We start from the raw sequence: 22,248 nt of genomic DNA on the forward strand, positions 1-22,248 counted from the left end.
TTTGAAAGTTTGGTGCCAGTATCTGCAAAGAAAGAAGAAAGATGTGTTTATCAAACATCCCAATAGTGAAGGTGTGTGAAAGCAACTTTTGAAAAAGTTAATCTGTCAGAGTTTAGCCGTATGATTACATTTTATTTTATTCATTGAAAATAAATAATTATCAAGGAATCCTTTCTAGATTTTCTAGTTTCCCAAAGTTCCCTGTATTCACATTCTAAGAGGAAAAATGGTATTTTAAGTCACTGCTCTCCACCTTATATTATTTATAATCACTCCTCGTGACTTCTTCCTTCCAAGAAACGTGATCCTGAGAAGTGTCCTTTGTTTGTCTTTGTGGAATAAGTGATGAGGATGCATCCTGGAGACCTGTGAGATGTTTAACTTGTGGCATAGTGAAAGTAGGATGGAGAGTTCTGGAAAGATCTGGAAAGGTGGCTGGTAGAGTGTGGCCAGATGTGGGAGAAGAGAGACGTACAGAGAGAGGGAGAGGAAATTTTCAGAGGGAGAAAATGAAACAAATAATTAAATAAGTTTTGTTGTGTGGTGTGGGATGCAAGCCTTCCTCTCCCCCTTTCCTTCACAATGTCTTTGTTAAAGACTGTGTTTTTCATTAGTTTTACTAAGATAGGATTTGCCGTTTTGTTTGGATACTGAGAATGGACCCATGGAAACAGTTATATTTGGGTTATCTCTGACTGTCTTTAATGAAGAACATAAATATGGGCCCCACTATCTATGCACATGCTATCACCATGCCTTTTTTGTTCTCTGTTCATATATCTAAGTCCTCTTCTTTCTTTACGGTCAATCTCAAATCTCATCTGAAATGTACATTTATTGATAGATTCAACCCATAATGAACTGTCCCTTCTTTGTCCTCCTTAGGCTCTGATTATTTATAAAAACTCATTTTTGAACTTAGAGACTGTCCAATATGATATATTAGTTATTTCACCAGCATATGTTATATCCTCAACACAATTATACACTTTTGTGGGGCTGGGATCATACATTCTGTAATTTTTCTCAGTACTTACACTTACTTTGATAAAAAGCACATTCATTCATCTAAACATCATTTATTGGGTGTTAATTAAATATCTCAACTCAGTAAATATTGTTTGAATAAATGCATGCATGAATGAGGGAGTATGCAATAGGTAGACTAATGTACCGCCCAATGTGAGAAAACCAAAAACATAAACACAAAAGCAAGCCAAAAAGTGGACCAGGACTTTCTGTAAAATATCCTGCTTTTTGTTGGATGATGCCATGAAAATCAAGATGCTCCTGAAAGGTCTTAATAGCTGACCAAGAATAGTAAACAATTGAAATTCTCTCAGGCTTCTTCAACCCTATCACTGGACACATTTATACCTCTCCGGAATGGTATTAAAAGAAGAGATTAATAAAGCTTTTATAGATGAGTTGATAAATCTCTAAAGATTTAAGTCTTCATTGCCTCCTAGGTTTTCTCTATTTTGGGTTTCCAAAAGATTTCAATAAACCACAGGATAATTAAAAATTAGACATTATCTTTCTTACCTTGATGTTTTTTGATGGTAAACACCTTTTTATTGTCTCCATAGTGCTGCCGACTTTCCACCAGTACAGTACTTAAGTGAATTTGGCTCTGGATGGTGGGATATATAAGATGTAAACGAATTGTTTGTATATGTTTTAGAATTCTTCAAAAGGGCCTGGCCATGGAAATGCATTGACTATTACTTAAATAACTAAAGTAACTTCCTCAGAATTATTATTCTATTCTGGTTAGGATACTATCTGCTCTGGTTTCTTAAAATTTCCCTTTAGAGTGGTTTTAATTTTGTTTCTGATAGGGTCCTAGGATTTATTGCCACACCCATCCTGCATCTGTTTTTCTTTGAATTACTCTCCTTGCAGTTTCTGATTCATACAGGGCCTTACAGGTTAGTGACAACCTGGCCATCACAGCGCTGGGAAGGAGAGGCCTACTTTTCAGAGGTGTTGATGTCTTCTGTACCTGAAGGTTTTCAAGAGATATCAATCTTCCTCACCACCGCCCTTGGCCCTCTTAATGGACTAAGCAGTTCCTCATGAAATTTCTGTGGGATATCTGTACCAACTTCTCAATATTGTTCCATCCTGAGTCTAAATTCCTGGCCTCAAGGTAATGTTAGATTTCTAGCTCCAGCCCCTATTTACATAAGGCCTATACTAAGGAACGGAACCCACAGACATCAGTCCGCTCTTCTTTCTCTGGATTTAATTTCTCTGTTACTTTCTGAAACATGCAGGTGTTCCTTTCTTTCTTTTAATCTCAGCTATGTGCTTTTAACTTTTTCAAAATTGACCCAGAATTTACATGTGTCTCCAGTAAGAGTACATTAAATTGAGCTTAGTCTGCTATTCTACTGGCATATTTGAGATCCAGATAATTTGCTAGTTAACTGGATTCAATGACTTGTATATTTCAGGCATCTAAAAATCACCATGTTCCAAATTTCCCTCCTTATAGTTAGTAATTTTCTTGGGAATCTGGATGAGATTAAATGGAATAAAGTTAGTGAGTGGCCCAGGAATGCCTGAAAGTTTGTTTGTCAGAGTGGCCAGGGAAAGTTAAGCAAGGAAGAAAAGCAAATGAAAAACAGAATCCCATTATTATGGCTGAGTTTACTCCCAGGATTCCATGCAGAGCTCTCTGTAGAGCTGGGTTGGGTTATAACTTATGCCAGAGCTCTACGTGGGGCTGACACCATCTCATGCCAAGCTCTCAGTTCTGGGCTAACGTCATCTCTGGTCCACTCTGTGGAGTGGAAACTTTGGAGGAATGGCCAATGTGTTCCGCGGTGTAGGAAGAGGGAAATTGTGAATGTGACTTTCTAAATTGTGGAGGAACTAACCACTGTAAATGTGCCTTGAACTATGTTGTTTAATTTGACCAGTCAGATCAATGACTTTCCCCTTGAATGAAATGCTGCTACGTATATGAGCAGAAAAACAAAACTGGTATAAGGAATAGATAGCTAGTGGGAAGCAGCCGCATAGCACAGGGAGATGAGCTCGGTGCTTTGTGACCACCTAAAGGGGTGGGATAGGGAGGGTGGGAGGGAGGGAGATGCAAGAGGGAGGAGATATGGGGACATATGTATAACTGACTTACTTTGTTATAAAGCAGAAACTAACACACCATTGTAAAGCAATTATACTCCAATAAAGATGTTAAAAAAAAAACTGGTATAAGGAGATGGAGAGACTGGGAGTCTTATTTTCCCACCAATTAACTTTGCCTCTGACCATGACCTTCCCTTTGAGTCTCCTAGACCTTGGGGATGATCGCAGCCCCTTGGGTTGGGTGACGGCAACCCCATCTTCACTAGAACCTCTATAGTTAACTTTGATTTTTCCAACTCCGTCTATCCATCCCATGTGTGCAGTCAGACATTTGATCATGGACTTTTCCTGACAAAATATGCTTGAATATAACCATTTCTTTTCACTCCCACTGCTACTGCTATTGTCACTGCCTTAACTAGGGCTTTATCTTTAAGTTCTTTATATAAATATCTATATATAAATATAATATACAAATAAATAAAATATAATATTAATTCTGATGATTTTAAAGTCTTTTCTTGATAAAGACTTTTCCTGATAAAGATACACAATATGTTATATAAATATTTTTGTATTATCTGTTCTTTTCTTAGAATTTTAGCCATATGATTCTATCTCTTGGTTTGTCTAGAAGTTTTTGATTGAATGCTGGCTATTTTATTTGGCTTTTTGTTGTTTTTCTCAGTGGAAACGTTGTTTTGCTTCCAAATATTTTATTCTACCTGGAAGTAGCAAATCTTAAAATTACAATTTTTTAAATGCTTTCAAATATCAATACTATAGGTGTCACAAAATCTAGAAAAATGACATTTAGAAATGAACTACTGCCAGATGTGTCTCTATAAAACTTTTCCCCCACTCTTTTAGCTATATATTCTTTAACTGCCTCCTCATACGACAGTTTATGTATTTTCGAAATCAAATTTTAAGAAATAAACTTTGTAGTTTTTAGACATAGATTTCTTGTAACATGGTTGATTAGAATTTGCTTCTAGTTATTAATAGTTTAGAAAAGTTTATTTCAGCTTCACAATTTATTACTGATAATGTCACATTAATTTTCATTGTTAACTTTTGAGAAAACCTCTAAGGATTACTTCCTCATAAATATTTACTATTATAAATGCATTACTGATTTCAGTACTGCTATAGGTTTGTGCATTACAGGGATTCTGATAAAATACTCATTCACACCATTCCATTACACACATTGTTCATGGAGTATATTCATTTATTTATTTATTTATTTATTTATTTATTTATTTATTTTTGGCTGTGTTGGGTCTTCGTTGCTGTGCGCAGGCAGGCTTTCTCTACTTGCACGGAGTGGGGGCTACTCTTCGTTGCGGTGCACAGGCTTCTCATTGCGGTGGCTTCTCTTGTTGCAGAGCACGGGCGCTAGGCACGGAGGCTTCAGTAGTTGTGGCTCGCAGGCTCAGTAGTCGTGGCTCACGGGCTCTAGAGCGCAGGTTCCATAGTTGTGGCACACCGGCTTAGTTGCTCCGTGGCATGTGGGATCTCCCCAGACCAGGGCTCGAACCCTTGTCCCCTGCATTGGCAGGTGGCTTCTTAACGACGGCGCCATCAGGGAAGCCCCTGGAGTATATTCTTGACAGAAGAAAATTTCCGTTTTGACTAAGCATTGATGAGAACTGAATCTTTGACTTATCTTTCACATGCCTGATGATTGAAATAATTTCCCACAGAATAGCTTCTGGTTTTGTACTTTTCAGTTCTTTTTTTCTTCTTCAAACGCACATGCTTTGAGAGCTGTGAAGTGCAAGACATGGCTATATTGTAAGGTGGTTTTTGTCCTTATGCTTCTGTGTCTTGTGCTAGTTAAGTCAGTAGAGTAGTCAGTATGAGTACTGGAAGTTATTCCTGTAATGGGATAGTATATAGTCAATTACATATGGTGATGTCTGAATATCACATAATAGCCTCACTTAAAACATCTCCTTAGGGCTTCCCTGGTGGCGCAGTGGTTGGGAGTCCACCTGCCGATGCAGGGGGCACGGGTTCGTGCCCCGGTCCGGGAAGATCCCACATGCCGCGGAGCGACTAGGCCCGTGAGCAACGGCCGCTGAGCCTGTGCGTCCAGAGCCTGTGCTCCACAACGGGAGAGGTCACAACAGTGAGAGGTCCGCGAACCACAGAACAAAAGAAAATCTCCTTAGCCAGATTTCAAAAAAGCCTGTGGCCATTCCAATATGATCCAACATAGCGGAATATGATAGAAGGAAAATTGGCAAAGAAAGAGACGCTGGTCTTACCTGATGGAAGTGAAAATATCTCACTTTTGACAATTTTGCAAAAACCTATAATTCCATGAATTAATTTCTAGGGTTCTTCATAGGACCTAAAAAGGAACCCATAGAGTTGTGGAACAACAATAGAAGCTTCTGTGATGAGAAGCCAAGGCACCGCAACAAACAGTAGCCCCCGCTCGCCGCAACTGGAGAAAGTCTACACGCAGCATTGAAGACCCAATGCAGCCAAAATAAAAATAAATAAATAAAAATAAATAAATTTATTTTTAAAAAAGTAATACTCTGGTTTGAGGCATGAGAAGAGAAATTAGCTAATCCTTTCAGAACTTTTAAAATATCAAACTCAGTCTCTAAGATTTTAGCATTATATACAACATTGGTTACTTATTAGTGGTTTGGGAAGGCCAATTTAAAATTTTCTGATCTTACTGTATTGAAATTCACGGCCCTAATGTTTTCCACATTGACTATATGAATGATGAAGTAAAGTCAATCATGTATTTCCTTTCCAACTGGACAGAAAACAAAACTTTAAAAAGTGTTTGGACTACTGACTTCTGATTTCTTCTAAGGCAAGTGTATAGGTAATTTTTATTCCCTGATTAGGAGAAAAATGGTGGAAGAGGGCAGGGTTAAGAATTAAGATTTCAAGAGCGTGAGACGTAGATGGCCAACCAGAGTTCCTAAGGTTCGGTGCCTGTAACTGTTGCCACCGCTTAAGCCTGCCAAAGCAGTGGTACGGCTGCTGCCCTTGTATTTGCTACCTCTAGAAACATTCTTGCCAGTAGTGGCGGCAGCGGGACTCAATTACCCCCTTTTCTCACTCTCTCCAGAAGCTCCAGATGGCGTCTTCTGTGGGCAACGTGGCCGACAGCACAGAACCAACGAAACGTATGCTTTCCTTCCAAGGGTTAGCTGAGTTGGCACATCGAGAATATCAATCAGGTGATTTTGAGGCAGCTGAGAGACACTGCATGCAGCTGTGGAGACAAGAGCCAGACAATACTGGAGTACTTTTATTACTTTCATCTCTACACTTCCAGTGTCGAAGGCTGGACAGATCTGCCCACTTTAGTACTCTGGCAATTAAACAGAACCCTCTTCTGGCAGAAGCCTATTCGAATTTGGGGAATGTGTACAAGGAAAGAGGGCAGTTGCAGGAAGCAATTGAGCATTACCGGCATGCATTGCATCTCAAACCAGATTTCATCGATGGTTATATTAACCTGGCAGCCGCTTTGGTAGCAGCAGGCGACATGGAAGGGGCAGTACAAGCTTACGTCTCTGCTCTTCAGTGCAATCCTGATTTGTACTGTGTTCGCAGTGACCTGGGGAACCTGCTCAAAGCCCTGGGTCGCTTGGAAGGAGCCAAGGCATGTTATTTGAAAGCAATGGAGACGCAACCGAACTTTGCAGTAGCTTGGAGTAATCTTGGCTGTGTTTTCAATGCACAAGGGGAGATTTGGCTTGCAATTCATCACTTTGAAAAGGCTGTCACGCTTGACCCCAATTTTCTGGATGCTTATATCAATTTAGGAAATGTCTTGAAAGAGGCACGGATTTTTGACAGAGCTGTGGCAGCTTACCTTTGTGCCCTAAGCTTGAGCCCAAATCATGCAGTGGTACATGCCAACCTGGCTTGTGTATACTATGAGCAAGGCCTGATAGATCTGGCAATAGACACCTACAGGCGAGCTATTGAATTGCAACCACATTTCCCTGATGCTTACTGCTACCTAGCCAAGGCTCTGGAAGAGAAGGGCAGTGTTGCCGAAGCAGAAGAGTGTTATAATACAGCTCTGCGGCTGTGTCCCACCCATGCAGACTCTCTGAATGACCTAGCCAATATCAAAGGAGACCAGGGAAACTTTGAAGAGGCAGTTCGCTTGTATTGTAAAGCATTAGAAGTCTTCCCAGAGTTTGCTGTTGCCCATTCAAATTTAGCAAGTGTATTGCAGCAGCAGGGAAAACTGCAGGAAGCTCTGATGCATTATAAGGAGGCTGTTCGAATCAGTCCTACCTTTGCTGATGCCTACTGTAACATGGGAGACATTCTAAAGGAGATGCAGGATGTTCAGGGAGCCTTGCAGTGTTATACTCGTGCCATTCAGATTAACCCTGCACTTGCGGATGCCCACAGCAATCTGGCTTCCATTCACAAGTATTCAGGGAATATTCCAGAAGCAATTGCTTCTTATCGCACTGCTCTGAAGCTTGAACCTGATTTTCCTGACGCTTATTGTGATTTGGCTCATTGCCTGCAGATTGTCTGTGATTGGACAGACTATGATGAGCGAATGAAGAAGTTGGTCAGCATTGTGGCTGACCAGCTGGAGAGGAATAGGTTGCCTTCTGTGCAGCCTCATCATAGTATGCTCTATCCTCTTTCTCATGGCTTCAGGAAGGCTATTGCTGAGAGCCATGGGAACCTCTGCTTGGATGAGATCAGTGTCCTTCATAAACCACCGTACGAACATCCAAAAGACTTGAAGCTCAGTGATGGTCGACTGCGTGTAGGATACGTGAGTTCTGACTTTGGGAATCATCCTACTTCTCATCTTATGCAGTCTATTCCAGGCATGCACAATCCTGATAAATTTGAGGTATTCTGTTATGCCCTGAGCCCAGATGATGGCACAAACTTCCGAGCGAAGGTGATGGCAGAAGCCCATCATTTCATTGATCTTTCTCAGATTCCATGCAATGGGAAAGCAGCTGATCGCATCCATCAAGATGGTATACACATCCTTGTAAATATGAATGGTTATACCAGGGGTGCTCGAAATGAACTCTTTGCTCTCAGGCCAGCTCCTATTCAGGCAATGTGGCTGGGCTACCCTGGGACCAGTGGCGTGCTTTTCATGGATTATATCATCACTGATCAGGAAACTTCACCTGCTGAAGTTGCTGAGCAGTATTCTGAGAAACTGGCTTATATGCCCCATACTTTCTTTATTGGCGATCATGCTAATATGTTCCCTCACCTGAAGAAGAAGGCAGTCATCGATTTTCAGTCCAAAGGGCACATTTATGACAATCGGATTGTGCTGAATGGCATCGACCTCAAAGCATTTCTTGATAGTCTCCCAGATGTGCAGATTGTCAAGATGAAATGTCCTGATGGAGGAGACAACGCAGACAGCAGTAATACGGCTCTTAATATGCCTGTCATTCCTATGAATACTATTGCAGAGGCAGTTATTGAAATGATTAACAGAGGACAAATTCAGATAACAATTAATGGATTCAGTCTTAGCAATGGACTGGCAACTACCCAGATCAACATTAAGGCTGCCACTGGAGAGGAGGTTCCCCGTACCATTATTGTAACCACACGTTCTCAGTACGGGTTACCGGAAGATGCCATTGTGTACTGTAACTTTAATCAGTTATATAAAATTGACCCATCTACTTTGCAGATATGGGCAAATATTCTGAAGCGTGTTCCCAATAGTGTACTGTGGCTGTTGCGTTTTCCAGCAGTAGGAGAACCTAATATTCAACAGTATGCACAAAATATGGGCCTTCCCCAGAACCGTATCATTTTTTCACCTGTTGCTCCTAAAGAGGAACATGTTCGGAGAGGCCAGCTGGCTGATGTCTGCTTGGACACTCCACTCTGTAATGGACACACCACAGGGATGGATATCCTTTGGTCAGGGACACCCGTGGTGACTATGCCAGGAGAGACTCTTGCTTCCCGAGTTGCAGCTTCCCAGCTCACTTGTTTAGGCTGTCTTGAGCTTATTGCTCAAAATAGACAAGAATATGAAGACATAGCTGTGAAAGTGGGAACTGATCTAGAATACCTGAAGAAAATTCGTGGCAAAGTCTGGAAGCAGAGAACATCTAGCCCTCTGTTCAACACCAAACAATACACGATGGACCTAGAGAGGCTCTATCTACAGATGTGGGTGCATTACGCAGCTGGCAACAAACCTGATCACATGATTAAGCCTGTTGAAGTCACTGAGTCGGCCTAAATAATGACTGTGTGCACAGGAGAATTACCCTGTACCTGAGCCTCAACCTTCTGGGGGAAAGGGAACTACTTTTTCCTTATCTGTACAATACCATGCTGCAGATGGGTGACAGACAATGATAAGAAATAGCACTGCCAGACTTGCTTCCTACATGATCATGATCATGATAGGGAGAGACACAAGAGATGGGAAACTGCTGTTCCACAAGGAGTCTCCATAGAATTTTGCAGCAGCCAGGTGTCTGGAAGGTCTGGAAGGTAAGTCTGGAAGGTCTGATCTCCCTTGGTCTTCCATGGGATGGATGGTTAGTGTGGAAGGGAGATAGAGATTGCCCAGCCGTTTTGTGATTATCATGGATTGATTGAGTCTTCTGAATTAATATTTTTCTTTATATTTTGGGTATTGGAGCTTTTAAAAATGTTTGGTTTCAGGTATTTTTATTCATGTGAAGTGTGTATGATTCTCTTGAGATAAGCTTTTAAGCTAAAATATTCCTTGTTTTAGTTTCTGAACTCTACAGATAAATGGGGACTTTGCTGGTGTAGTCTTTTTATAGGTTTTGTAAACCACTTGAGCTTATATCAGTCATTTTAGTGTCTGACATAATGTTCGGAACTATCAGTGCTTTGTTGGTTTATAGATGATGGCTTAAATTCTTTTCCTGGTCCGTTTCCTTCTTCCCTTCCCCCCACTTTAAAAATTCTCCTGTAACTTGACTAACAAAAAAACAAGTCTGATTCAAAACCTCCCAGAGTGTTTCTCTTAACCGCATCATCTGGTGCCAAATGAAGATTCTTAGGAGTGATTATTAATTCTGAAGGGCACAGTTGTGGTACTGTCACTGATGATAATAAGAATGGATTTTTGGCCTAGAGTTTTGACCTATTTCACCAGTGTTTTACCGTTGACTGCCCCTCTATGCTGCTTCCAAAAGTGATAGTGTGTGTTAAGATTTTTACTTTCATTTCTAATGTTTGTTTGTTTTAGTGAGTCCTGTTCTTCCTTTTTCTTTCAGCAGAAATGAAATCCCAGGTAAGTATAAGTATTCAAATATTTGATCAGTAAGTCACAGTTATCTCCAGTACATTAAATAACTTTCATCAAAAAACATGTTATAGGTAAAAAGCTCTGAAGGACCAGCTATGTATATGATAATTATGTTTCAGACCTTCTAGGGTATTATATATAATAACTTGTCTTCTGGACGTGGTCTTGAAGTCTTTATGGATTCAGTCTCAGTAGTAGCGAACTGCACTGTTACTTGGTTTGGAGTACAAATTAGACTTTAGCCCTCCTGGAGGTTGAGTTTTTGGTATTGAAAACCATAGGAATGAAATTATTGTATTTCAACAAAGGATCGAGGGCTTGAGGCTTAAACAAGGCAACATACGTGTGGGAAGCAGTCAGCCTTGAGGGCAGGTAAGGACATGCCAGGCATGCGGCCGCTGCTCGAAGGGACTGTCCCTACTTGTTCCCCTCCTTATTCCATTCCATGGGAGATAAATCACCAGGGCCCAGAGATCAGAAAGAATGTAAAATGAGACAAGCAAAGCTGTCTCCCCCCTGCACGTGCAGGTTATTTTTTATGCTTCTAGGTTTATGGGTTTCCTCCCAGGGAAGTTAACCTTGAGCCGAGACAGTCTGTAGATAATGTAAACCACCATCTGGCAACCTTCCGATTTCTAGTCTAGATAATCTGCAACTGTAGCATAATACAATTTGCCTTGCAACCATCAGTTGTCTTGGTCCTTCTGACCCCACCCGTCGGTGCTACTTCAGTTCCTTACCCCTTCCCTTCTGACCCTGGGCGGTGAGATCCTCTTTCTCCGGCTGGTCCGCGGCAAGTGGCACTCGAACAGGGACCTGAAGCGTGAAGGCAATTAAAAGAAAAAGAAAGTGCAGGTAAGAGAACCCTTATGCAAAATATGTGTGGCCACCAGTAAAAGTGAAACGAATAGAGGCAGAAGGCAATAGTCAGAAGTAAAATAAGATGGGGCAAAAGGGCTCAAAGATGTATGAATTATTTGCTCAGGTTTTACTTTTGATGCTTAAAGCTCGGGGTAATAAAGTTTCTGAACGTTATTGTTGACTGAATTTTTACAGCATATCCATGGTGTATCTCCCTGGTTTCCTGATGGTGGCTCTGGTGACAGAAATCTGGCAGAAAGTTGGAGAAGATTTAAAAAATTATTACGAGTCTCGAGGGCCTACTCATACTCCTGTTGTTACATATAGTTTGTGGAATCTGATAAAAATATGTTTAGATTCTTCTCATGATAGTGTTGATTTGAATGTAAAGTCAGAAAAACATAAGCCTCTGACAGAAGGAGAGACTGTATTAACTACTGTGTCGCCACTTCCTAAACCGAAAGAGCTAATTAATTTCAATAGTTTAGATGAAGAGGAACATTTTGACTTAACAGATGAGGCTTGTAAACATAAAAGAGAGAACTATCCTGAGGATGGTTTTCTAATGGCTGTGATAGATAAGTCAGTGAAAAAGCTGCAGGTTAATAAGGACTGTCTTCCTCAAAAATCTACATCTGTAAAAATGCTGAGTCCCTTGCAGCGCGCTGTACAAGGAGCAATACAACGAGGAGAAGATCCTATTTTCTGTTGTCCCGTCATAGAAAGACCTGGTCCTAATAATCCTCAACAAGCTACTAGGGAGCATCAGGCTCTCCCTTTGAAAGTTTTGAAAGATTGAAAATCTGCCTGTGCTCAATATGGGCCCACTGCTCCTTTTACTACTGCTATGGTTGACAGGAGAAGCTCTTCCCCCCGCTGATTGGAAGTCTATTGCACGAGCTTGTTTAAATGGTGGAGATTATTTAATATGGAAGTTTGATTTTTATGAACGGGCTGCTGAACAAGCAGAAAAGAATGCTGCCCATAATATTCCAGTTGATTATCATATGCTGATTGGGGAAGGACAATATCTTTCTTTACAAGATCAATTAACTTATCCCTTTGTTGCTTATCCTCAAATAAATCATTTGGCATTACAAGCCTGGAGGAAATGTCCTTCTACACACAAAACTGAAGATCTTTCAAAACTTAGACAGGGACCTGATGAACCATACGCTGATTTTGTAGATAGGTTGTCACAGGCGGTGGGGAGACTCATTGTGGACGGACTCACTGGTACAATTGTAGTTAAGCAACTTGCTTTTGAAAATGCTAATAATGAGTGTCAGGCTGCGATTCGACCTTGGAGAAAACGGGGAACATTGGAGGCTTATATTCGCCTTTGTGCAGGCATTGGGCCTACTTATATACAGGGTGCTGCTGTGGCTGCAGCATTAACTAACGTGGGGTTTAAAAACAATCAAAAGAAAACAAAGACTTGTTTTAAATGCGGAAATGGCAGGTCCTTTTGCTAGAGAATGTAGATCTTTTAATTCTAACCCTAGTCCTTCCTTCCCTACTCAGAAACCTCCAGATGGTCAGAAAATCCCTGGTTTATGCCCTACATGCAATAGGGGAAAACATTGGGCACAAGATTGTTGCTCAGTGGCCCACAAGGATGGGCCACCACTGTCGGGGAACTCCTCCCGGGGCCTTCCCCGGCCCCAACAAATAATAAGGGCAATGTCTGTGTATCCTCCTCAAATTATCAATCAGACATTAACCAAAAACAAAAACATACAATATCCTCGCTCTCCAGAGCAACACCAGGAAGCGCAGGACTGGAGCTCAGTACCTCCGCCCGATATGTATTAACTCCTGAAATGGGTCCTCAGGCCCTCTCTACGGGCATCTGTGGACCTTTACCCAAGGGTTTGATGGGACTATTATTGGGAAGAAGTAGTGTCGCCATGAAAGGTTTAACTGTTATGCCAGGAGTCATAGATTCTGACTACAAAGGAGAAATAAAAGTCATGGCACAAACTATTAAAAATATAATAACTATTTCTCCTGGTGATAAAATTGCACAATTGCTACTTTTGCCCTTTGTACCTCATGGACAAATTTTACAACATCAAAAGAGAGAAACAAAGGCTTTTGGATCGTCTAATGCTGCCTACTGGATTCAGAAGATAGGGAAAGAACGTCCAGAAATGAAATGAACCATTAATGGAAAGGTTTTTTCAGGTTTGTTAGACACTGGAGCTGATGTCTCTGTTATGACGCAGGTACACTGGCCTAAACGTTGGCCCATTAGTCCTACTATTACAGAACTTCACGGAATAGGACAAAGTTCTTCTCCTATGCAAAGTAGTCAGTTTTTTTTTATGGCAAGATAGGGAGGGTCATTCAGGATATTTCCAGCCTCATGTTTTGCCTGGGCTGCCTTTAAACCTCTGGGGCCGAGATATATTAAAAGAAATGGGAGTATTACTTTATAGTCCAAACTCTCAAGTCTCTAATATGATGTTGTATCAAGGATTTCTTCCCACAAAAGGGCTGGGAACAAATCAACAAGGAACTGTCAGTCCTATTGATGTGAAAATAAAAAATGATAGACAAGGTTTGGGTTTTTCTTAGGCGCCTTGGATTCTCCACTCACTGCTGATCCAATTACTTGGCTGACTGATGACCCTGTATGGGTGGACCAATGGCCCCTCACAAAGGAGAAATGAGAAGCTGCAGAACAATTAGTACTGGAACAATTAGGGCATTTAGAAATTTCCAGTAGTCCTTGGAATACTCCTATTTTTATTATCAAGAAAAAATCTGGAAAATATAGGTTATTACAGGATCTAAGAGCTGTTAATAAAACTATGCTAATAATGGGAGCTCTTCAACGAGGCCTACCCTCTCCAACAGCCATACCACACAATTATCATCTTTTAGTTATAGATTTAAAAGATTGTTTTTTCACTATTCCTTTGTTTCCTGAAGATAGAAAACATTTTGCTTTTAGCTTGCCTGCCTTAAATTTTAAGGAACCCATGAGGAGATTTCAATGGAAAGTATTGCCTCAGGGCATGGCAAATAGTCCTACATTATGCCAAAAATATGTGGCTCAGGCCTTGACTCCTGTGAGAAAAAGGTTTCCATCGTTATATCTCATACATTATATGGATGATATACTTTTAGCCACTGATAATATTTCTTTATTAGAGACTGCTTTTCAATTTTTACAACAGTCCTTACAATCATTTGGCTTGGTCATTGCCTCAAAAAAAATTCAAAGACAATCTCCATTTTTTATATTTGGGAAAATATATTGATAACACTACTATTAGGCCTCAAAAACTGCAAATTCGAGTTGATAATTTAAAAACATGAAATGCTTTTCAAAAATTACTTGGAGATATTAATTGGCTAAGGCCTTCCTTAAAACTTACTACTGCTCAATGACAGCCTTTGTTTGATATTCTTAAAGGTGACTCAGATCCTTCTTCTTCACGCTCTATGACTCCAGAAGGATTTCAAGCTTTACAAATAGTCAGTAGATCTATCAGTTCTACACAATTAACTAGAATTCATACTCACCTTCCAATTTTCTTAATAATTTGTCCAACTCCTCATGTGACTACTGCCGTCTTATGGCAAACTGTTGGAATTATTGAATAGATTCATATGAAAACTACACCCTCTAAAGTTATTAACCCTTATTATGAACTTATTAGTAATTTAATAATGCAAGGTAGAACTAGATGCTTACAACCTATAAGTATAGAACCTTCTCAAATTATTATCCGTTATTCAGTTAGTCAACAAAATTGGCTTTTTCAACATAGTAATGAATGGGGTCTTGCTCTTGCAGGATTTTCAGGTACCTTGGAACGCCATTACCCTGCTGATAAATTGATCCAATTCAGCAAACTTAACTCATATCTTTCCTTCTATAATTAGGCAACAGCCTGTTCCTCATGTACCTTTGGTTTTTACGGACGGTTCTTCTTCAGGAGTGGCTACTGTAATCATTGACCACAGAACAGACCTCGTTAAAGAAACTTCCTTGACTTCAGCTCAACGTGTTGAACTGTATGCTGTCATTATGTCTTTTAAACATTTGCCTTCTATATCTTTTAATTTGTTTTCTGATAGTAAATATCTTATTAGCTTGTGATTTCTTCTGGAGACTGCGAGCATAGGACATACTAATGACCCTGAATTATCATCCTCTTTTTGTTTGCTTCAACAGCTTATTCGTTCCCATGATGGTCCTGTTGCAGGTCTGTATATCCGTGCTCATTCTAACTTGCCTGGTCCATTGACTAAACTTAATGCGACTGCAGATGTTTTAACTCGATCTAAACGTGATCTTTATCCTGTACATTTTCCTCCCAAGAATAGAGTTGAAGTTACTCCTCCTCCTCAATCTCTTTTCCCTAAAGCAGGACAGGTCCCAATTTACCGTACTCCTCCTTTCCGTTCGTCATGCTGTCAAGAATGGCTAATGTACTGCATTCATTATCTTCATACTCTTGATACTCATGGTCCATGTCCTGGACACCCTCATATTATGGTAAGTTATGATCAAACTGCTTCACAAGCAGCACAGCTGTTGCACGCTTTACACCGTCAGTCGGCGGCTACATTACACACACAATTTTCCCTTACTGGTGAAGCCGCCCCACAAATTGTTAAGCAATGCCCACAATGCTTACCTCACCTTCCTGTTCCACATTATGTTGTTAATCCTCGTGGATTATTACCTAGACATGTATGGCAAATGGATGTTACTCGTATCCCGTCTTTTGGGAAATTACAGTTTGTTCATGTCACTATCGATACTTATTCTGGTTTCCTCTGTGCTACAGCACAGACCGGAGAAGCTACTAAACATGTTATCACTCATTTATTACACTGTTTTGCTTTCATGAACCTTCCCAAAATTATTAAAACAGATAATGGGCCCGCTGCTTATGCAACATTTTGTAATTCATTACAAAATTACCCATATTACAGGCATTCCATATAACCCTCAAGGACAACGTATTATAGAACGTGCAAATAGATCTTTAAAGCTAACTATTGAAAAAATAAAAAGGGGGGAATTGTATAGAACAACGCCACATAACCTTATAAATCATGCTCTGTTTATTTTAAATGTTCTCACTGTTGACAAATTTGGCTGCTCTGCAGGGGGAAGGTTGGTGGCTGAGCCAAGATTGGCCTCTCAATCTCCGGAGGTCCTCTGGAAAGATCCGTTAACCAGCACTTGGCGTGGTCCTGATCCTGTGTTGATTTGGGGACGTGGTCACGTGTGTATCTTTCCCAGATCAGTGCCTGGACCTTGCTGGCTTCCTGAGCGCTTAGTCAAGCAAATAGATGGCTCGCCACAGCTCACCTAGTTCAGAAGATGAAGAAGCTCTGCACCTCTCCGGAAAATTTGACAGTGTTGATTCAGAAAAAGAAGAAGAAGAGGAGAGCACTTGCCAGGACGACTCAAAGGAGTGATGTTCCAACTTGGGGACAAATTAAACAACTGGTTTCATGAGCTCAAGAGTCAGTGAAACAACAGAATAATCCTGTTACACCTGTAACTTTATTTTTGGTTATGTTGGCAACCATTTCATGTGTTCCCTCTGTTAATGCAGCAACTGACTGGGCCTATCTATGTACCTTATCCTCCACTATTACAACCCATATCTTGGTCTGAAGCAGAGTTTCCTGTATTTTACAATGATAAGTGTTTATGGGCCTCTTATTGGGAATATAAAACAAACCAATATGTCTGTAAATTATACTAACTGGTTTAGTACCCATCCTGTCTGTCTTAGCCCATTGACTCTGGAAACTGGATGTGTAAAGGCTATTAGTTATGAGCATACAGATGTTTATGAGGGAACGGATCAATCAATTAGTTTGTCAGGCTCTCCAGGCATCCTTCGTTTTACAGGAACCAACATTACTCTTACATGCCCGGCTACCAGCCGACGAGAGGATCTTAAGGATACCATCATTTGGTATAAAATGGGCAAGCTATTAATATTAGAGGTCAAATCTCATACGCCTCACCACTTAGGGATTCCGCTATTACTATAGCCAAGGTTACAGGTGAAGATTCAGGAAATTATTTCTGTATGAAGCGTTTACTTGGAGGACAAGGGATACTTATAGCTGGACGTAAGGTTACTATGCTTAACAGAAAATCAAAAAATCAAATGCCTCCCCTTACGACCGTTAACTTTCCTGGATCCAATTTTGAACATTGCAATGCATCTTGGAATAATAACCAAATATGGTGTACTATAGATTATACCAAGGTGTCAATTCTTATCTCTTCTTTTCCCATCATAGATAGGTTTATCACATTTCAAAAGAACTGGGATATATGGAAACTAGCTCTAACTTATTCCAATACACCTGTTATAACTTGTGTTGCTCCTCCATATACACGTTTGTGTGGTTCTATTAACATTGGTAATTCTTCCAAAGGAGGATATAATATTAGCTGTGTTAATTGTATTTTTAGCAGTTGTATGTTCCCTTCTGCAGGAAAGCAACCCATGTATGTTATGGTGCCTGTACATCTGAGAGAACCTTGGTATGAAGATACTGGAGTACAGGCATGGGTGGAAGTCTCTAAAGCCTTGCAGAGGAGACGCTTTCTTGGGTGGCTAATAGTAAGTTTACTTGCGTCGGCTGCTGTGTCTGCTACTGTGGCTACTGCCGGTCTTGCTCTTTCACAGAGTATTCATCATGCTCACTTTGCTAATCAGTTATCTCCACATACCAGTCTTGCTTTATCTTTACAAAGTCACATATATTTACGGATTAATAACAAGTTAGATGAATTTAAAAACGCAATTTTGGGGATTGGAGATCAGATGACAGCATTAAAATTGAGGATGCGTTTAGCTTGTCATGCAAAGTATACATGGATGTGTGTTACTCCTTAAAAGTACAGTGACTGTATTTGGGAATGGGAAAAAGTAAAAATGCATCTGCTGAGTGTTTGGTCAGATAATAATATTAGTCTTGATCTTAAGAAATTAAATGCTGAAATTCAGGATATACAAAATACACATCTTGATGATGTTTCGCCAGAAGATGTAATTCAAACTTTACTGGATCATTTAAAGTGGTTAAACCCTCAGTCTTGGATTACTGGAAGGTTGTCAGGATTTATTACCCTGGCCATAATTTGCCTATTATTGATAATAATCTTCTCATGTCTGTTTCGTATCCTCATGCAACAGTACACTACTCTCGGCACTAAACTTCATGGAATTATTTTGCAGCAAAAGTTAAAAAATAAAAAAGACCTGTGGGAAGCAGTCAGCCTTGAGAGCAGGTAAGGACATGCCAGGCATGCCGCCGCTGCTCGAAGGGACTGTCCCTACTTGTTCCCCTCCTTGTTCCATTCCATGGGAGATAAATCATAGGGCCCAGAGATCAGAAAGAATGTAAAATGAGACAAGCAAAGCTGTCTTCCCCCTGCACATGCAGGTTATTTTTGATGCTTCTGGGTTTATGGGTTTCCTCCCAGGGAAGTTAACCTTGAGCCGAGACAGTCTGTAGGTAATGTAAACCACCATCTGGCAACCTTCCTTTTTCTAGTCTAGATAATCTGCAACTGTAGCGCAGTAAAATTTGCCTTGCAACCATCAATTGTCTTGGTCCTTCTGACCCCATTCGTCGGTGCTACTTCAGTTCCTTACCCCTTCCCTTCTGACCCTGGGCGGTGAAATCCTCTTTCTCCGGCTGGTCCGCGGCACACATGAATATATGTTTTTGTCTTGCTGTACTGCACCTGTGCTGTCTAGTAACAGATATTTTGTCTGCTAGTAGTGTTCTAGATTATGTCTTTCCAAAGCGCTGAGGCAGTGCACCTGTTCTGTAGTTGCAGCTGATGCCTGAATGTAGCCTAGCTGACAAATTATTGATTAATAAGAACTTGAATTTCTCAAAGATTTGTACTGTTAACGAAAATCTGAGCAAGGAGTCTCAAATGTAATTCTTAGCCAGAATTACATGTTAATGAACCATTTAACAGTGTGAATCAAGGAACATCAGTGTAAGGATTTCTTTTAATTTATTTTTTACCTGCTTGAAATATCAGTTAAAGTTTGCCAGCTTGGTTGCAGATGAACGGACGTTGGAAGTTCACCAAACTACTTAATGTGGGATAGGATAATAGACTTCCAGCGCCCTCAAGGCTGTGACCTTGCAGCCATTTTACATAGCACATCCTCCTCCTATAGGGATGAACCTTTCCCTGGCCCGAAAAGTAGCAGCTCTGTTGAAGCTTTGCTTATTGTAACAGGATTTTGTTTCCAGGTTACATGTCTGTGGAAGACTTAATTCTGAATAGAGATATAGATATTACTGGAAACTAATTGTTTTTTCTATTATACTCTGATTTATCAAAAAAGTAAAACATTTAAACTGTGCTACAGAAATTCAGAAGTTGTCTTGCAATCTTTAAACAATAAATGAATGAGTTGCCCTTAAAAAAAAAAAAAGGATTAAGCAGTTAAGCTGTTGGTCCCACATCAGACAAATTTTCCTATACCTTCTGTCAATATTGTTAACAGAGACTGTTATTTTATTAATCCTTATGATCCCGTGATTCTTTCTTTCATGTTTCAGGGCACAGCAGGTGAGAGAGTGGATTTGTTAAGCTGGGTGGGTTTATCCTTCTTTTATGCGTTCATTCAATTTTATGTTCATTTACTTATTGTACACACATGGCAATAGAAGCTGCTAAAGCAATCATTGCTATTCTGCAAAACAACAAGGCACAGAAGCAGATGTCTTATTTCTGAGATTTCTCCCCCCAGGATTATTATGATTAAAGATCCTTTCCCCCCACTCCCTGGAGAGGACAAGGGGCTGCTCGCTGGAGGTTTTTTAATGACTTGGGGAAAGGCTCAAATATCCCCCCATTATGGTAATCCACCCCAGGGGCAAACCACACAAGAATATTATGAATTTATTTTATTGTTCTATCCTTGCAAAGGTAATACTCAGCTCATTAGAATATGAAAACTATACTGTCAAATTTCAGAATTACATGGATGAAGAAAATCACCAGTGGCATCATATCACGTGTGTTATAGTTGTATTTACTATATTGACTATATTAACTATGTTGTGTTAACAATATATTGTATAACTATATATTGAAAAGGCAAAATGCTGTAACTTATTTCAGAAAAAATAATTATGTTGGCAAACCCCAAATTGTGCACTGTAGACAGGTCCTAGGAAAAGAAGATTTAATTCATAGTGGACAAGAGGTTAGCTTCTGTTTTCAGCCATGTGCTATTTCAAGAATTAAACGTCATGAATAATACAGGATATAAGAGGAATAGTCTAAAGACGGAAAAGCACATTTTGATTAGGAAAGAGAATTTAAGGCTTAAGTCTTTTTTTTTTAAGGAAAACTGCCTTATTACTATGAGATAAGAAAATTGTTTCCTTCTTTTCTTCCTTGCTTTCTTCTTTTTCTTTTTTTTAACCTTTTTAATTTTGGATATTTGACCTCTAAGCTGAGATGACTGAAAATGCCTCCTCTGGGCATCAACATTTTTGAAAGACTTTTTCCCCCTCCCTAAGGGCTATTTGTCTCTTGGAGGCATTGCCTACATTACTCACCAAGAGGCAAGCATTTGTCCTTGCACTAAATGCTGACATCTCCTGATAAGAGGGAAGCTGCAAAGTAGAAGAATTCAAGGTCAATATGTTGATAGTGGTCTCAAGAGCATTGACGTACATTTGTGTATTGGGGAAGGGGAGAGAAGCTTGAGAGTGGGCCAGTGGGGAGGGGTAAATATTTTGTGATGCTGTCTACCTATGGGCTTATAAAGTTTACAGCTGCATTAGGAGGACAAGCATTACCATTAGCATGAAAAGTAGGGCAGACCTCAGTTGCAAAAGCTTCTAGCCATACACATAGGGCAATACGTAAATGATACACCTTATTGCATTCACCCATTCACCCTCCCCTCTTCATGCTAATTGGAAATTTCAATCCATTTCAGAGAAGTAACACAACTATCGATCATTTTCCCTGGCACGAATCTTCCTAGAGCTCACGCACTAGCCCATGTGTCTTAGATTTAATATCTGATCACTAGCTGGATTGAAGCCAAGAGGTGGTTCCCAAAGTTGCTGCACATTAGAATCACCTGGGGAACTCTGAGCCCTCCCTGTGCCCAGGCTCCTCCCTAGACCTACTGAATCAAAATCTCTGGGGCTGGGACCCAGACACCAATGTTTTTCTTAAAAGCTCTTTAGGTCATTCAAGTGAGCAGCAAAGCTTGAGAAGCAGCCCAATAACGGGAACAAACTTATTTCACACAGATAAAGTGGGGCAATTCATGTGTTAAAAGAACATGAATATATGTCCATGCCTCTCTCACGCTTTGTCACAGTTTACCCTTCCCCCTCCCCATATCCTCAAGTCCGTTCTCTAGTAAGTCTGTGTCTTTATTCCTGTTTTACCCCTAGGTTCTTCATGACATTTTTTTTTCTTAAATCCATATATATGTGTTAGCATACGGTATTTGTCTCTCTCTTTCTGACTGACTTCTACACTGTTGGTGGGGATGTAAATTGGTGCAACCACTATGGAAAACACTATGACAGTTCCTCAAAAAGCTAAAAATAGAGCTACCATATGATCCAGCAATCTTACTCCTGGGCAAATATCTGGACAAAACTATAATTCGAAAACATACATGCACCCCTATGTTCACAGCAGCACTATTTATAATAGCCAAGACATGCAAACAACCTAAATGTCCACTCACAGATGAATGGATAAAGAAGATGTGATATATATAAAATGGAATACTACTCAGCTATAAAAAAGAATGAAATAATGCCATTTGCAGCAACATGGCTGGGCCTAGAGACTATTATACTAAATGAAGTAAGTGAGAAGGAGAAAGACAAATACCATAAGGTACCACTTATATGTGGAATCTAGAATATGATACAAATGAACTTATCCATGAAACAGAAACAGACTCACAGACATAGCACAC

General features: G+C 40.2%; 1 protein-coding gene and 1 long non-coding RNA gene across 5 annotated transcripts; one reads left to right on the forward strand and one right to left on the reverse strand.

The window, feature by feature from the left end:
• Positions 1-6,136: 6,136 nt before the first annotated feature.
• On the forward strand, positions 6,137-17,540 carry LOC125963838 (UDP-N-acetylglucosamine--peptide N-acetylglucosaminyltransferase 110 kDa subunit-like). 4 transcript variants are annotated; one of them, XM_049707397.1, is made up of 5 exons: positions 6,137-9,609; positions 11,090-11,254; positions 15,069-15,289; positions 15,450-15,773; positions 16,394-17,540. In XM_049707397.1, exon 1 carries the CDS (start codon positions 6,212-6,214, stop codon positions 9,350-9,352), a length of 3,141 nt encoding a protein of 1,046 aa, XP_049563354.1. In that variant the 5' UTR covers positions 6,137-6,211; the 3' UTR covers positions 9,353-9,609; positions 11,090-11,254; positions 15,069-15,289; positions 15,450-15,773; positions 16,394-17,540. The 4 variants fall into 4 exon arrangements, with proteins under 4 accessions (XP_049563354.1, XP_049563353.1, XP_049563355.1 ...); XM_049707396.1 differs by having other exon boundaries at positions 15,069-15,773; XM_049707398.1 differs by lacking the exon at positions 15,069-15,289.
• Positions 8,451-14,996, reverse strand: LOC125963870 (uncharacterized). Its single transcript, XR_007476294.1, has 3 exons — positions 14,795-14,996; positions 11,140-11,215; positions 8,451-8,486 (listed from the first exon to the last, which is right to left on the reverse strand). It is a non-coding gene; the product is annotated as an uncharacterized LOC125963870 (long non-coding RNA).
• Positions 17,541-22,248: the final 4,708 nt, after the last annotated feature.

The sequence above is a fragment of the Orcinus orca genome, chromosome 3 (genome assembly GCF_937001465.1).
Source record: "Orcinus orca chromosome 3, mOrcOrc1.1, whole genome shotgun sequence".
Classification (NCBI taxonomy): domain Eukaryota; kingdom Metazoa; phylum Chordata; class Mammalia; order Artiodactyla; family Delphinidae; genus Orcinus; species Orcinus orca.